Here is a 16,078-nt window from a genome sequence, read left to right as displayed (position 1 = left end):
AGAGAGTTGCAGACTCAGCCAGCTCCATCACAGGCACAACCCTACCCACCATCGAGGACATCTTCAAGAGGCAGTGCCTCAAGAAGGCAGCATTCATCACTGAGGACCCTCACCATCCGGGACATGCCCTCTTTGCATTACTACCATTGGGGATGTGGTACAGGAACCTGAAGACCCACACCAATGTTTTAGGAACAGCTTATTCCCCTCCGCCATCAGATTTCTGAACAGTCCATGAACACTACCTCGTTATTCCTCTTTTGCACTATTTATTTATTTTTGTAACTTATAGTAATTCTTATCTCTTGCACTGTACTGCTGCATTTCACGACATATGTCAGTGATAATAAACCTGATTCTGATCTTCTCCTTTGCCTCAGTCCAAATAAATGGTGCTACTCTGGGAGCCCGTATTGGTCCTACTATTGCCTCTCCTTTTGAGGAAAGTGGAACATTCTTTGTTCCAGTCTTCCTCTGGTCCCTTCCCTGAATTCTTTTCAGTGCCATCTCCTGCCCTTAACCTGAAATGGAAAAAGTATTCATCAACCTTCTTGCCAATTTCTCACCTCTTCTTTATCGTCACATGTTCCACCTCTGTCTCTTTCTTTTCTCTCTCTCTCCATCTCCCCCTTTCTCTCTCTCTTTCTCTCTCCCCATCTCCCCCATTCTCTCTCTCTCTCCATCTCTCTTCTCCTCTCTCTCTCCCTCTCCCACCCTCCCATCTTCTCCCACTTTAGGGATAGGATAATATCCATTGTAAATGCCACAACTTACATAACTAATTTGACATTTGCCAGACCTCATTTTCAAGCCTCAGATTTTCAGCTCATCCAAACCTCTATGGCCCAGATCCAAACTATCACAGGAATGGAGGTGAGTGTGTCCAACCCATTGGCTGCACACCAAAAGTAATCAGGTTTGACTTTAAACATCTAATTTATATCGTATAGGTGCCTTCAATTCCCTTCAGATTGCTTGAGAAATAACCCCACTGTAATCAGGGGACTCTGGTGTAGTTTCAGGAGCTAGTTTGGAGAGTTCTCGAAAAACAGCCCCAAGTTCTGGCCCCATCTTCAACTCATTGGCCAGCACAGTGGGGTCAATAATCATTTGGTTAAATTTATCAGTGGAAAAGCAGAGCCTAGCAGTGCTCTGCTTAATTCTCTGATCCATTCTGCCAGTGGAGGGGCTGCTCTTGTGGTGTACTGGGTCTTATCAACAAGTGACAAGTTGGTATTGTGGGCCATCAAATTAGCATAATACTAAAGGTGATGTAAAACCTTTACATTGGTGCTGGAAACTATCTAGAAATGAGCTCCAGAACTGTGATCAGGGCTGATTGGAAAAAGTAGGAGATGCATCCTCCAAGGGAAGGAGGGAGAAATGAAGTTCAATTTATGTAATTTGGCAATGGATATACATGTGAGGGAAGATGAACAGGAAGAACGTTGTGTGCAGTTTTAACCTCTCCGCTAATCCAGATTAAGGACTGAGGAAATGAGCTATTCAATTTGGCAAAAGGATGCAACTAAACTATATAGCTGGGTATTTGGGGGCTGGGTGGTGGGTGGGGTATGGTGAGGGCAGGGGAAGTATGAAGGAATGGGGCATGATTCTTTCTCCAGCAACTTCGGGTACGAACAGACTACTTGGCTGCCAATGGTGTCTCCCTGAAAATTTTTAAGGTCTACCTAAACTGTACCATTCTCATCCAATTTTCCAAAGTCCACAGCGCCATATGCTCATCAGTAAACAATTGCAGGACATGAAATGAGTAACCTCACTCAGAAGAAGCCATGTTCTCTGCAGCTGTGTAGATTCAAGGATGTGCTTTACATTCAGCCCCAGTTATTCAACTTCACACAGAAACTTCACACAGTGACCAATCCCTGACATTCACTCCTGACAGCTAAAGCTCTGCAACTGGAGCAAATGATTGTAAATATAATGACAATGCCTTCCCCATGTGGCCCAGAGTATCTCCTTGAAAGAGCTTCCAAAATGTGCTGCCTGAGTAGAAACTAATTAATAACACTAATAATGTTACTATATTTCATTTAGAGTATAACATTCAGAAGGTGGTTCACAGGAATATTATCAAAACAAAACTGCATAGCTACATAAGGGAATGGCCAATAACATAGTCAAAGACTTTCAACCGTGTTTAAAATGGAGGAGGGTGAGAAAGAGGAGAGGATTCATATGTTAAGGGCGGATATTGCACGCTAGAAAAAAACCTTTTAATCACAACCAGACATTAAACCTCAACAAATATGAAACCAAGTTAGCAATCTTCCTAAGTAATAAAATTAGCCCTGACATTGCTGACATATTTGTGAATACACATCTTTCTGTCTAGTTATATTCAGATGGAACATCAAATTAAAAAAAGGACATTTTGGGTCATAGGAACTAGCTAGCAGTGTAATTGGATACAGGTGGTGTAACCAAGTATCTACCATAAACTCCACGGTATAGTGGCAGTAACTTTCAAGTGGACGTTGGACTGAGAATAAGGACCGAAGCCACTTGATATGTCCACCTCCAACTTCACCATTCACCAGCAGGCAAAGATATTTGCTTGTGTAATGCAATGCAAGTGAATTATGAATTTAAGTGTAGCTGGAACAGGAAGTGCAATTGGTACATCACACTAAACTGTACTGACCAATGTGGGAAAATTGCTGGCTTTACACAGTAGTGCTAATAGGTTGCTTAGGAAATTTAATGTGTACAGTGTGCATGAATGATGTCAAACCTCACACAACACACATTTAGAATGCTCTGGGACAGGAGGTGGCTAATGGGGCAGGTGGGTAGTTTGTGAGCATGGCCTCAAGGTTCGCAATACCATCCAAAATGCTGCTTCTCTACTTTGAGCAGTGATCAGCCAGATTCAGTGGGGATGTTAGATTTATTCAAGGAGACTTTGAATCTCCACAAGGTTGAAAGCCCATCTCTCTAATATGTTCTAACATTTCAGACCCACAGCATCAAAGATAAGCATTGATGCATTATCAATGCTGAGTTAATGGCAGGTCTTAACTAAATAGCAGCAAGTAGATTTTTAAAACAAGCAGAACTTGATTCTTTCTTGTGTGCAGGCTGTTGTGGATTAAAGGTAAATTCAGGGTTGATAGCAGGAAAGCCCGCTTTAACCAAAGAGTGATTAACACTTGGATTGGATTCCCAGAGGGAGGTGAAACTCCGAAATGATCACTGCAAAGGTGGGAGGAAGGGTGGAAGTGAGACTGTATGATACTCTAATGGATGACCTTCACTGTTTAACTAACTCCAATTCACGTCCTTGAATCTTTTTCTCAGTCTACCTGGCAACGCCTTCCCATGAAAGAGCTTGGAATAAATCCTTTTCATGCATTCATCAGCCCTGGCTGTTGAAAAAACACCAATTTTCACAAGAATCATGCCTGAAAACCTGGTGTCAGGAACAGGGGGATAACCGAGGAACTATTTTCCTGAACAGTGCCAGTTAAGCATATGAACAACAGAAGAACTTTTCGCCTGCTATATTCGAACGTTTTTGATGCTATGGTCAATGGTGAAGCATGATTAAAGATTAATCCACAACAGCCTGCACACAAGAAAGAATCAAATTCTGCTTGTTTTAAAAATCTACTTGCTGCTATTTAATTAAGACCTGCCATTAACTCAGCATTGATAATGCATCAATGCTTATCTTTGATGCTGTGGGTCTGAAATGTTAGGACATATTAGAGAGATGGGCTTTCAACCTTGAGGAGAGTTGAAAAGAGGTGATGGAAGTTTACTTGTGAAGGTTTATAGAATTGTAACCAATGCAGAAAAGCTTCCTCCAGAAAATTAACTTCAGATTAAATTTTGAGATCCATTCAGTAAAAGGTAAATTCGGGGTTGATAGCAGGAAAGCCTGCTTTAACCAAAGAGTGATTAACACTTGGATTGGATTCCAGAGGGAGGTGAAACTCCGAAATGATCACTGCAAAGGTGGGAGGAAGGGTGGAGGTGAGACTGTATGTTACTCTAATGGATGACCTTCACTGTTTAACTAACTCCAAGCTCAGTGCGTCAACTGCTCCCATGCTCACTCAGCTATGTTACTTCCAGTTCAGCAACTCTTATTATGGCTTTCAAATTCCTTGTTGAAATTGTCCCACCCGATCCTACGTGCTCTCCCAATCTTGCAGCCCTCTGTAATATCCGGTCTCATCCAATCATCTCCAAATTTAATCATTCTACCCTCACCACTTCAGCTGTCTTGGCCCTAATCTCCAGAACTCCTGAACCTCCTCTGTTCAACATCTACTTCTTTGACCAAAATTTTGTTCATCCATGTTAATATTTCCTTACAGTTCAAGGTCATATTAAGTCATAGAGTCATACAGCATGGAATCAGGCCCTTTGGCCTAACTGGTCCATGCCGACCAAGACTCCCATCTAAGCTAGTCCCATTTTCCTGCCATTGGCCCATATCCCTCTAAACCTTTCCTATCCATGTACCTGTCCAACTACCTTTTAAATGTTAGTTTACTTGCCTCAATCACTTCCTCTGGCAACTCATTCCATATACTGACCACTCTTTGGGTGAAAAAGTTGCCCCTCAGATTCCTTTTAAATCTCTCCCCTCACCTTAAACCTATGCCCTTTAGTTCTTGATTCCCCAACCCTGGGAAAAAGACAGTGTGCATTCACCCTACATGTGCCCCTCATAATTTTATACACCTTGATAACATCACCCCTCATTCTCCTACGTTCCGATGGAAAAGGTCCCAACTTGCTCAACCTCTCTCCATAACTCAGTCCCTCAAGTCCCAGCAACATCCTTGTAAGTCTCTGCACTCTTTCCAGCTTAATGGCATCTTTCCTACTGCAGGATGACCAAAATGGAACACAATTTATATTTATCTCAATCCTCTGAGGTGCTTTGGGAGATTTTGTCAAAGCCCCTTTACTAAAGCAAAATGTTATACCTTAACCTGTGATTTGGAACATAATTTCTAAAGTCACTTAAAATGCATGTTTTATTAGTGAACCGGACTTCTTTTCCACTCAACATTATGGCACCCGCAAGGAAATTATGCACCCACCAGGAAAGTAAACAGTTCTGATGACACAAGTTCAATGTTTATTGCTCCAGTTTTCTCAAATACACCTCTGTCTGAGCGTGCTGGGTACCTGGGCAGATGATTCTAGTATTCAGCACCGGGAGATTTTCTTTGCTAGCAGTTAATGGTGAGGTTGTAAATGGACCAGTGTAGGAAGTGGTGGTGCGATGGATTCGTCTCTCTGGAGGGGATCTCTGAGCAGATCGGAAAGCTGAAATAATGAACAGATATAATCAATTAAATACTACTGAATGCTATACAAGGGAGAGGGAAGGATGTTGGAAGCATGCAGAGCAGCAAGGACAGGGAGAGAAGACAAGAGGGAAACAGAACAGCAAGGACATCATAAGAGAAAACATATCTGGGGAAAGGGGTAGGGAGAGAGGCAGTTAGAGAGTTATAGGGATAGGGAAATGGAAAAAAGAGGGAGAAAATATCAAAGGATTTTCAATCAACACAAAATAATCTTTCTTGTAAAGCATCTTAAATAGAAATTTATACCAGCATACATTAAATAATGCCCTTCATGTTCATAATTCTTCATCACTGATTAACGTGATCAACAACCCGGTAATTCTGGTAGGACCTTTATGCTTCTTTTTGCCTATTTCCCATACTTCAAGCTACATTCCCCCAGTGCAATGCATTTCCCATGCAAGACAATCAAGTCGATGCATTTATTCCAGGGCTCAGCTGAAAAATACGATCACCTTATGCATCAATGAAAATGTAAAAAAAAATTCAGTCCATCATACGGACATGGTAAGGAACAGTGACTCCAAAACCCGACAATCAATGCAAAGGGTGCAGAGGGTCAACACACACCTTTTACATGTAACGTGGAAGCTCAAAGAAGTTTTATTTTCAATTCTATAGGAGTAGAAATGAAAAGTAACAAGGGCATATTAGATCTTGATTGGGACAGGCTTAAGAGTTTGGGTCTCTATATTGCAAAATAGGATTTTAGCAGTGTTATTGAGGACCAGTATGGCAGCTGAACAAAACCCTGCCCCTATCACTTTAAGAATGTCACATTTGAAAAGTAATTCTAAGCAGAGTTACAGAAGAATTTTTTCCCAACCAGTTGAGGTTTTGAAGGGGAGTAAAATGTTGAAAAAAGCCAAGAATTGGCAGTTTTCTAGGGCTAGTTTGAGGGAAAGGAACCCCTGCTATCTTCTAATAGAGGCAATGAAGATGGAGCATAAAGACCCATAAGGGTGGTTCAAAGTTGTAAGGACACTGCCATGGGAGATAAACAGGTTCGGTAAATTGTCAAAAAGGCGTCAGATGGAGTATAATTTGGGGAAGTTAAAAGTCATCAATTCTGGTTGAAAAATTGGAAAAGCAGAACCCCCCCCTTAAAAGTCGAGATACTAGTAAATACTGGTATTCAAAGGAATCCATGATTCTTGAACAACATTCACAGCAAGTTGAAATGCAAGCACAGCAATCAGTTAGGAAGGCAAATTGGTAAGTAAGCCTTTATTGAAAGGGGATTGGAGTACAAGAGTTAAAGAGATCTTACTGTAATTACCATTTTGTGCTCCTTAGTCAAGGATACACTTGCTTTTGAGGGAATGGAAAAATAGTATATTAGATTGATTCCTGGGATGAATGGCCTGTTCTGACCAGAGAGATCAAAGTAGACTCAGCCTGAACTCAATGGAATTTAGAAGAATGAAAGGGTAAGTCACTGAAATGCATGAAATTCTTGACAGGAGGGATGCTGAGAATTGTTTTCCCTGGCTGGACAAGTTATAACATGGATACATAGTCTCAGGATAAGAAGCCTCAGGATAAGACTGAGATAAGCCTTTTTGCTGAATACATTCAGTCTTTTTCCCAGGGTTGGGAGATCTTGAACTAAAGTGGGTAGGTTTACAGTGGGAGGGGAAAGATTTAACAGGAACTTGAGGGGCAACTTCTTTACACAGAGGGTGGTACATTTGTGGAATGAGCTGCCAGAGGAAGGTACAACAACAACTTTTAAAAGTCAGTTGGACAGGTACATGGATAGGAAAGGTTTAGAAAGTTATGGCCCAAATGCTGGCAAATGGGACTAGCTTAGATGGGCATCTTGGTCGGCATAGACCAGTTGGGCCGGAGGGGCTGTTTCTCTGCTGTATTACTTAATGATTCTGTGACTCTATAAGGAGGAATGTCCTCACATAGAGGCTAGTCAATCTTTGAAGTTCTCGACCACAGAGAGCTGTATATGCTCTGTTGATGAGTCCCTTCAAGACAGAGATACGTTGTCGGAGACTAACCGGATGGGAAGGTGAGCTGGTGTGAATGATCAACCATCTTACAAATGGCAACACAAGCTGGAAGGGCCACATGGATACTTCTGCTCCCACTTTTCCTGTGCTTATAGCAAAACTGTGAGGCTATAACTATCAGGACAGGCTGCTGCTCATTTCTCAAATAAAAGATGAGAGGTGCATAATAAATAGAAAAATTATGGAAGGAATTGAGAGAGAAGGTATAGGGAAAATGGTTCCAAATGGATCAATGTAAAACTAATCACCACAAAGAGAAGACGCTCCTTAACAAATCAATAGGAATTCAGGTGAAACTGCTTTATTCAGAAGATGGTTAAAATGCAGGACTTAAAATATTGAGGTGAATATCATGATTGTATTTATGACATAGCTCAATATGAAGGTGAGCAAAAAAGGAATTTAACGTTGATGCAAAGTGGAAGAAACTGTGTGGGAGAGTGAGGTTTGAGGAACCACAGGTGAGCAGTGACATGGATCATTAAAGGAAAGATTCTGTGGGCTGAATCATCTGTCTCAATGTTCCAAATTCAAAGTAGTTCCATATAAAGCCTCTGTAATATTTTAGTGCAGCAGATCCCTGACCTCATATCCCACTTTCTACCAATGTCCCTGCCTTCTCTCCACAGCCACCAAAAATTGTTCCTGGTATACAATGGGTAACTGGTAGCTGTTGCTTGCTTGGCACTTAACAGAGGGCTCACTGTTAGTTAATGATCCAGTTAAACTGACTTTGCACAACCAATGTGCTAGTACCAGTGTTGTCAAATTCAAGCCATACTATTTCTCCCCAGTCCTTCAAAAACCATTTCCATCATATAACCATCAATAAGAAGTCACCAAGTGTGGTCCAGTTTGAGATGTCAACTGACATAGTTTTGGATCATTCCACAAGTACGAATGTTTCCTCCACAGCTACCTTTACTGAAGGTGCAAAAGGTACCCCACTGCTCCTGTTCTGAATTTTCCCCTGAAAATGGTTCTTTCTATAGACACAACACCATATAATATCCACACAACCAGAACAGCATCCATCCCCAGCTAATCAGCCTCACCGTTGCACGTTAACCCAGACACGGATGTGCTCCCATTTTCTCAGCCTTCAAATGGATACTTAACATTGTGGAGGTCTGATCAATGATGCGAAAACTGAGAAAGCTCTGAAACACATATGTCATGATCCACATTTGATATTAATGTTCCCCATCTAATAAACAATCCCCTCCATTAAGAAGAATGAAAAAATCATACTGGTCTGAATGTCTGTTTCCTTTGACTCATCTTCCTCCTTTTCCTCCTCCTTCAAGTCCTCCTCAATTTCCTTTTTCAGTTCCACTTCAGCAGTTTCTTGGGTGTGAGCATTCTGTTCATCCACAACTGCAAGAAAGAGGCATCAGTTAAACACAGTGGGAGGAAGGTACTGACAGCATGAAGGTCAGATCAGAGTGGGGTAATGAACCACATGGTCCGAGTACAGCCACACACATTTATCTCAACAGGAGGGACCAAACTTTCTCTCCTGGGTCAGCCACACAGAGTTGCTGATGCGGTCTCTCCATGCCTCTGCTCAGGAGGTCCATGAGTAGAGGGTCTACCCTGCTGGCTAAATTGCCCCAGTGTCCAGTGCAGCAGCAGAGGCATCAACGGCACATTGACTTTTGAAAGCTTTGACAGCTGGCAAAGCCCTGCTACCAAATTTGCAGCCTGTCAAAGCTGTGAGGATTTTAAATGTTTCTGACATTCAGAAAAAGTTGAAATCTATTACAATTGAAATAACTATTTTAAAGAACTGAAAATTTGATTCAAAGTCATTGGCATTTAGCAGCAAAATTTGGGTCAAGAAGTAGGCCATAAGCCCCTGAGGCTCCTCTGTTCACTGAGATCATGTCTGATCCTGTGCCTTAACATCCTTTGATTCCCTTAATGCCCAAAAACCTCAGCCCTGAAAAATACCCTACAACATCCACACCCATATATAGAATTACCAGCACAGAACAAGATCATGTGAGGTGGAAATAAAAAAAAATGCAGATGCTGGAAACCTAAAATATCTAAAATAAAAAATCTAAAATCTAAAATAAAATGTGCTGGAAATAATAAGCAGGTCAGGCCGCATCTGTGAAAAGAGAAGCAGGGTTAATGTTTAGGCTTAAGACCCTTTGTCAGAACATGAGAACAGAATAGGAGAAGTGCCTGTTTCATTTTATCTCACACCAGCTCATCCCATCTTTGAATCCTTCCCTGCTTTTTTCTCCCAGAGGTACCTGTCTGGCTTTTATTCTCAACACCTCGGCCACTCCATGATAGCAGAGGATTCTACAGTCTAATTTCATTGAGTGAAGAAGTTTATTCTGAATTCCATATCAGTTTTATTGCTATTTTTCACACATTTATGTTCCCTACTTTTGGGCACCCACACAAGTAGAAACATCTTCTTTACATCAATCCTGTCAAACCCTTTCATCACTTTAAAGACTTGCTTCAGGTCATCCCTGAACTCTTCTGGGTAAAAGGGAGAGAGCATCCAAGAGCATAAAGGAATCCATCAGTATTTACATAAGCAATCAGGTTGCCGACAGAAATGATGCTTGTGGGCAGGTAACAGCTCCAGATTTTAGAGGGTAAATGATGCAGCTTTGGATAACCCTGGCCTATTTGAACGGACATGGTGAGCAGTGAATCAGTCACCATCAGCCTCTGCTCATAGCCCTGAGGCTTGCGCCCATCATGCAAAACTCTGCATTAGGAACACCAACTCTCACAAATTTATATTTGCACTTATTTTAAAATATTTGGACAAAAGGTAGATGTGAACATCCCACCACCTTGGGAACTGTGTTGTAAGTGTCACTTCATAAAGCCAAGCCCATGGACTTGCAGAATAAGTAAATCATTAGAAGATATTGCGCTGCTATTAGCAAAAGCCTATGAAAGTAATGCATCACTTTGAAGTAACAGTCATATTTCAATGGTTAAAAAGTAATTGTCGAGTCAGAATCTGGGGTGGTTAAAATGCCCCCAACAATTCAGATAGGTATTAAAGAGTGACTGGTCTGGGTGATTTAAACCATGATCACGGTGTTTGGGGAGACAATGATCAAATAGGGACTCGCAGAAAGAAACTGCAGTGTCCAAAAGTTGCACCACAAGTTAAATACAGGAAAAAAGTCCCCTAACTTAACATATAACCTTATATTCTGATTATATTTTCATGGAAAATAGATACAAAAACCAAAAGAAACTGGGCAGCAAAGATTCTCTTTCCCTGACTAAATCTTTAGAGTCATACAGCACGGAAACAAGCCCTGTGGCCAATCTGGTCCATGCCGAGCAAGATGTCCATCTACACTTGTCTCATTGGCCAGCATTTGGCCCATATCCCTCTAAACCTTTCTTATCCATGTACCTGTCCAAATGTTTTTTAAATGTTGTTAATGTACCTGCCTCAACCACTTCCTCTGACAGCTCATTCCATATACGTATCGCCCTCTGGATAAAAAAGTTGCCCCTCAGGTTCCTATTAAATCTCTCTCCGCTCACCATAAACCTATGCCCGCTAGTTCTTGATTCTCCAACCCTGGGACAAAGACTTGGTGTACAAGTTACCAGTTCCACATTTGCAGATGACACAAGACCTGGAGGTGTAATGAAATGTGGAGGATAGCATTAGTCTTCAGGGACAGATAGACAGATAGGTGGCAAATGTAATGCAATGCTAAGAAATGTGAAATGTTACATTTTGATAGGAAGAGCGAGAAAAGGCAATATAAACTTGCAGGCAGTCAGAGCTAATGAGCCAGCTGGAAAATGCAACACAGAAATAGATCATTTCCTCCCAGGGTCAACGGCACTTTATGTTGTGCATAAGCGTCCTCCCATTTTATATCACCACACCCTTTCTACATATTGTTCTAATTGTAATGACAATCCAGCAGCCTCCAGTCAAATTATTTCAATGCAGTATCGCCATCTACCATGGTGAGCTTCAAATGCAAAATCCCTGGATAGCTCTTCTAGTACAAGCCCACAACTGCACTGCAACTTCAATATATTCTCTCCAAATGATGTCCACAATATCTTCATAAGATAGGTATTTATAAAGAATCTTCAAAATTAGTCATTACAGGAAAAATTGTCAAAAAAGCTAACAAAATTTGTGTAGCTTTCAGAAGTCTGTTGGGCCAGTGGAGAATAAAGGGTTAACAGGAAACTCAGTAAGGCTGCACCATGCTGTACCTTTCTCTGCCTGTTCGATGATTTGTCTCACTGCTTTCTTCAGGCTGTTTGCCCGAAGCATAAGTTGCTCCCTGGATTTGAAGAATTTCGGGGTGGAAGACCTTGCTGGGATACTCTCCACTGGCTGCTCGGATAAGGATTCTTCACTGAACTCTTCTTCTTCACCTTCCTCCTCCACAATGGGTGGCGTTGAGCAGTGGTGGCTTATGGTGGCCTGTGATTCATCACTGAGGGTCTGCAACAGCGAGTCCAGCTTCTCATTCAATGCCGAACACTGGCAAGAGAACATGATAAACTCTATCAGGTCTCAGTGAGAGATTTAACAGTTTCAAACTATCTTTATATCTATAACCTGTCTATTTTTCCCCCAAATGTACTTCATTCATCATAATATCAACAGTAAAAAATAATCAGGAGATGTCTTTATCTACATTCATTATCAATTCAATACATTCCCTTACAACCACACCACTCACGTTTCCTCCTGAAACACTGCACCTGTGAAGTGCATTTCAGATCATTACACTGGGCCCATCCTCTTAGTGTCCAGTGGCAGCAGGACCCTAGACTGTGTCCTTCCCCACAGACCCAAAGAGTGATAAGGAAATCCATTCGGTGTCAAGAATTGCTTAATCAGAGCATAGAGCCAATTGCCATAATGTTCATGCCTTTGGAAACAGTTAGACATGCTGCTAGTAATCAATGGAGTGAAGATTTTCTATGTAACCGGCAATCTTTGGATGTTCTATTGTGTCCCAGTCCTGAAATTTCAGAAATTGGTCATTTAAAGGAAGTTGTTAACAAACAATAGTCTCCTGGACGAATATAAAGGAAATAAAGTTTATTAACAGAAAAATGTTGGAAGAGCAGAGTGTTGGGAAAGTTTAGGGAAGGAATTTCAGAGTAGAGGTCCTTAACAACTGTAGGCACATCTCCCAATGGTGGATCTTGGGGATAGTCAAGAGTTGAAGAAGTGCAGAGGTCTTAGAGAGTTAAAGGATTGGAGCTGGATTTTTAGGAAGACAATGTTTGTCCTGCTGTACATTTAGGTTTATATAAATATTAGGCATGAGTGATGCAATACTCATTGGAGCATGTAATGCTATTACTTTGCATTGTTGAGCTCTTGAATTTACCTATGATGGAAATGATGAGCCAAATGCAGCATGTATGGTTCAGAAGTCTAATTTGTTCCCGATTCTAAAAACTTATAAATTTATTGGCTCCTCATTCTTTGCTTTGATTGAGCAATGTTAACTATGGTTTCAGGATTGAGATTAGATCAATTAAACAGACAATGCATAGAAATAAAAATTTATCTATGTCGCTATTAAATTTCCAGTGATACTGATCACAAGAAGTCTGCTATGTTATCAGGACTAAAGAGACACTCATACATCAATCTAATCAAGTTTTCTTAATCTGGCAAAGTACTATTGTAATTAAAAGCCAAGTCCAGGCCTGTGTGGCAAAGAGTCAACCAGTTCTGTTGTTGACTGTGGACAGTGCTATGTTTTCAGAATGACAAATACTGGAAAGTTCAAGGAAAAGCTCCAGCAAACTTGCAACTATCTAACTACTTCTATCCTGACATTGTTCCAATATGCTCTTTAAGTGTGAGATTGCTGGTGTTACTGGCAACCAATATAGAGTGTTAGATTTGCAAATGACAAATGAGATGAAAATGATTTTGTTTAGGGGAGGAATACTGAGTTGCACATCAGGAAAACACCCTGAATTTGGTTTAAGAGTGCCATGGGAGCAGCCAGGATTAGACAACTGTACTGGCTTCACACCTCATCCAAAAGATGGCATCTCCAACAATGCTTTGTCAGTGCTTATACTGAGATATATAATATAAATCCCAAAATGGGACAGAGTCATGACCTTCCCAACGTTGACCTTTCTTAGGAAATTACATAGCTGTGGGAAGAGGGAAGTAGGGGGACAAGTGCTCAGTTGTGACGTTCCGACCATTGAAGTGTGCGGCAGGCTTGAAGGACCAATTGTTCTTTTCCCTCTCTGTCAACTTTTCTAGAAGCACATTTCAATCACTTTAATGAGATAGGAAATCTTGTAATGTGTGCTGGTTTCAATGCCTAAATTCCTGCTCTGCACTCACAGTTGCTTAATGAGAAAAGATGTCCTTATGTACACTAAGTGTTTTAAGGTGTTTTAGTCTACTATTTTAAGAAACGACGGAGAGAGAAGACAGAGAACTATTGACCTGTTAGCCTAACTTCAGTCTTAGGGAAAATACTGGAATCAATAATGGAGGATGTAATATAGAACTCCTTGGAAAGGGTAATAGGGTGGAGCAAAGTCAACATGGATTTATGAAGTGAAAATGTTTGACTAATCCATTGAATTTCTTTGAGGATGAGATTGGTTGAACAGAGTGGATGTGATGAATTTAGATTTCTCAAAGGCTTTTTGGTAAGATCCTACATAGAAGGTTGGTTAACAATGTTTACATGGAATTTGGGGGTAATGTACTAACATGGATTGAGAAAGTTATAGGACAGAAAGCAAAGAGTGGAACTGAATGGTTGTTCTTGGGTTGGCAGGCTGTGGTGTACCACAGGAATTGGTGTTTGGGCCCCAGCTTTTCATGATCTGTAGCAATGACTTGGCCAAGGAAACAAAGTGTCATGTTTCCAAATTTGGTCATCCACTCTGGTGCACGTAACAGAAAAGCAGAGTATTTGTTAAATGGTGAGAGATTGTGTTTTGGAGACTCAAGAGACTGCAGGTGCCTGAATCTGGAGCATGTGCCTGAATCTGGAGCATGTGCCTGTGAGGCTGCTGCAAGTAAGTTTTTCATTGCACCTGTGCAATATGTACTTGTGACTGTGACAATAAACTCAACTTTGACTTTGAAATGTTGCTGTGTTCCCCCAGAGATTACAGAATGTTGATGTTCAAAGGGACCTAGGTATAATTAATGCAGAAACCTTCACTCAGACGGTGGTGAACCTTTGGAATTCTCTAGTCCAGACAGCTATTGAAGCTCAGTTGTAGAGTTAATTAATAGATTTCTGGATATTAAGGGAATTAGTGTGATGTGAAGATAGTGCTTAGAAATGGCACTTAAGTAGATCAATTAATAAGTGGCAGAGCAGACTCAAGGAACTGCACGGCTTATTCCTGCTCCACATTTTTATGACTGAAAGGCGGTCTGACTGAGTGACTAACCCACCTCAGAATGTTAGCTCAGGAGCCCTTGCTTTAGTTCTGATGGCCCAGGTTTATCAGTGAGCCACTGGCCTGGAAGTTGGTGGGAAGCAGCTGCCTGGCTCTGGCAGGGATCATATGCAGGGGACAGAAGGAGAGAAGTGTGTCTCTTCTAGCCTGACATCCACATTCCAGCATCCTTAGCCACTGCTACCTGACTCAGACCTTAGTAATTATGGTAGCCAGGGTTTCAAGAATCCATGGCTTAACATGTCAATTCAAAGAAGAATCTTGTTGGCACTGTTTTAATTTTTTTTTTGTTTTTCCCATTTCTCAAGTAATCCCAAGTACAGCTTTATAAATGGTCCCACTGATACATTGTGCCAGAAGGTTAATAAGGCTTGATGTTTAAGGAAATGTATTTTAATAATTATGACAGATAGCATAAATAAAGCCGAAATAAATCATTGAAACAAAGTGATATAGATAAGTCTTGTAGCTCTTTCTCTTTTCCTTTGTCATAGATAGGTTTGAAAATACTTCCTTGGGAAGATGACCTTTATTAGATACTGGCAAGTGGTGATAAATAATTAAAAAGTTAATGGGATGTAGATATAAATTTTTTTTAAAAATTTGCTTTCTTAAATTTATTGTCAAAACAAAAATGAAACTTTTATGCTATGAGTTCTGGCTGCTTGTACTGAATTCTGTGGCTGCTAAAACTGCACCTTATCATATTTCAAATCAATCAGTCTGCTCCATCTTATTCTGAAACTATTTCTACTCAACTACTAAACCAGAGCCAGATATGTTATCAGCTGGTTATTGCAACTTAATTGGATACTGCAGGGTGAATTTTGAGAAACCCTTCACCCCAGCGAGAGGGGAAAGTCTGGCACAACAGAAGGATGGTGGTCAGCATTCTTGGCAACACCCCTGCCATTTCCCCAGTTCTCCATGGAGCAAGACACTGTTCCAGTTATCAACGGCTCATTCGATAACACTCTGCCCTTGTAGTCAGAAAGTTACAAATTCAAGTCCCATTCCAGAGTTCTAAGCTGTCCCTTCAAAGGCACTGAAGAAATGAAAATGTTGCTGTTTGGATAAGATAACGAACAAATGTCTAGCCTACCTGTTTGCTTAACAAAGATCCATGAAATTATTTAGGAAAAAAGGCCTGACTATCCAGCAACCAGCACCAGTAAAGACATATCATTCACCACCCTGCTGTTTTAGAAATATATCTCTGAGCAAATTGATTACCATGTTGTTTGTATGTTAAAAATA

The 16,078-nt window shown here is 40.9% G+C and overlaps 1 protein-coding gene across 1 annotated transcript in view; it reads right to left on the bottom strand.

Moving 5' to 3' along the window:
• dgkh (diacylglycerol kinase, eta) overlaps positions 1-16,078 on the bottom strand; it is a 395,761-nt gene that overhangs the window by 85,201 nt on the left and 294,482 nt on the right. The window contains exons 16-18 of the mRNA XM_052013887.1: positions 11,618-11,891; positions 8,633-8,758; positions 5,173-5,313 (exon numbers count right to left, since the gene is read on the bottom strand). Coding sequence (XP_051869847.1) covers positions 5,173-5,313; positions 8,633-8,758; positions 11,618-11,891 — 541 coding nt within the window. The remainder of the gene's footprint in view (positions 1-5,172; positions 5,314-8,632; positions 8,759-11,617; positions 11,892-16,078) is intronic.

The sequence above is a fragment of the Pristis pectinata genome, chromosome 4 (genome assembly GCF_009764475.1).
Source record: "Pristis pectinata isolate sPriPec2 chromosome 4, sPriPec2.1.pri, whole genome shotgun sequence".
NCBI lineage: Eukaryota > Metazoa > Chordata > Chondrichthyes > Rhinopristiformes > Pristidae > Pristis > Pristis pectinata.
This window is presented reverse-complemented; position numbering and strand designations above follow the sequence as displayed.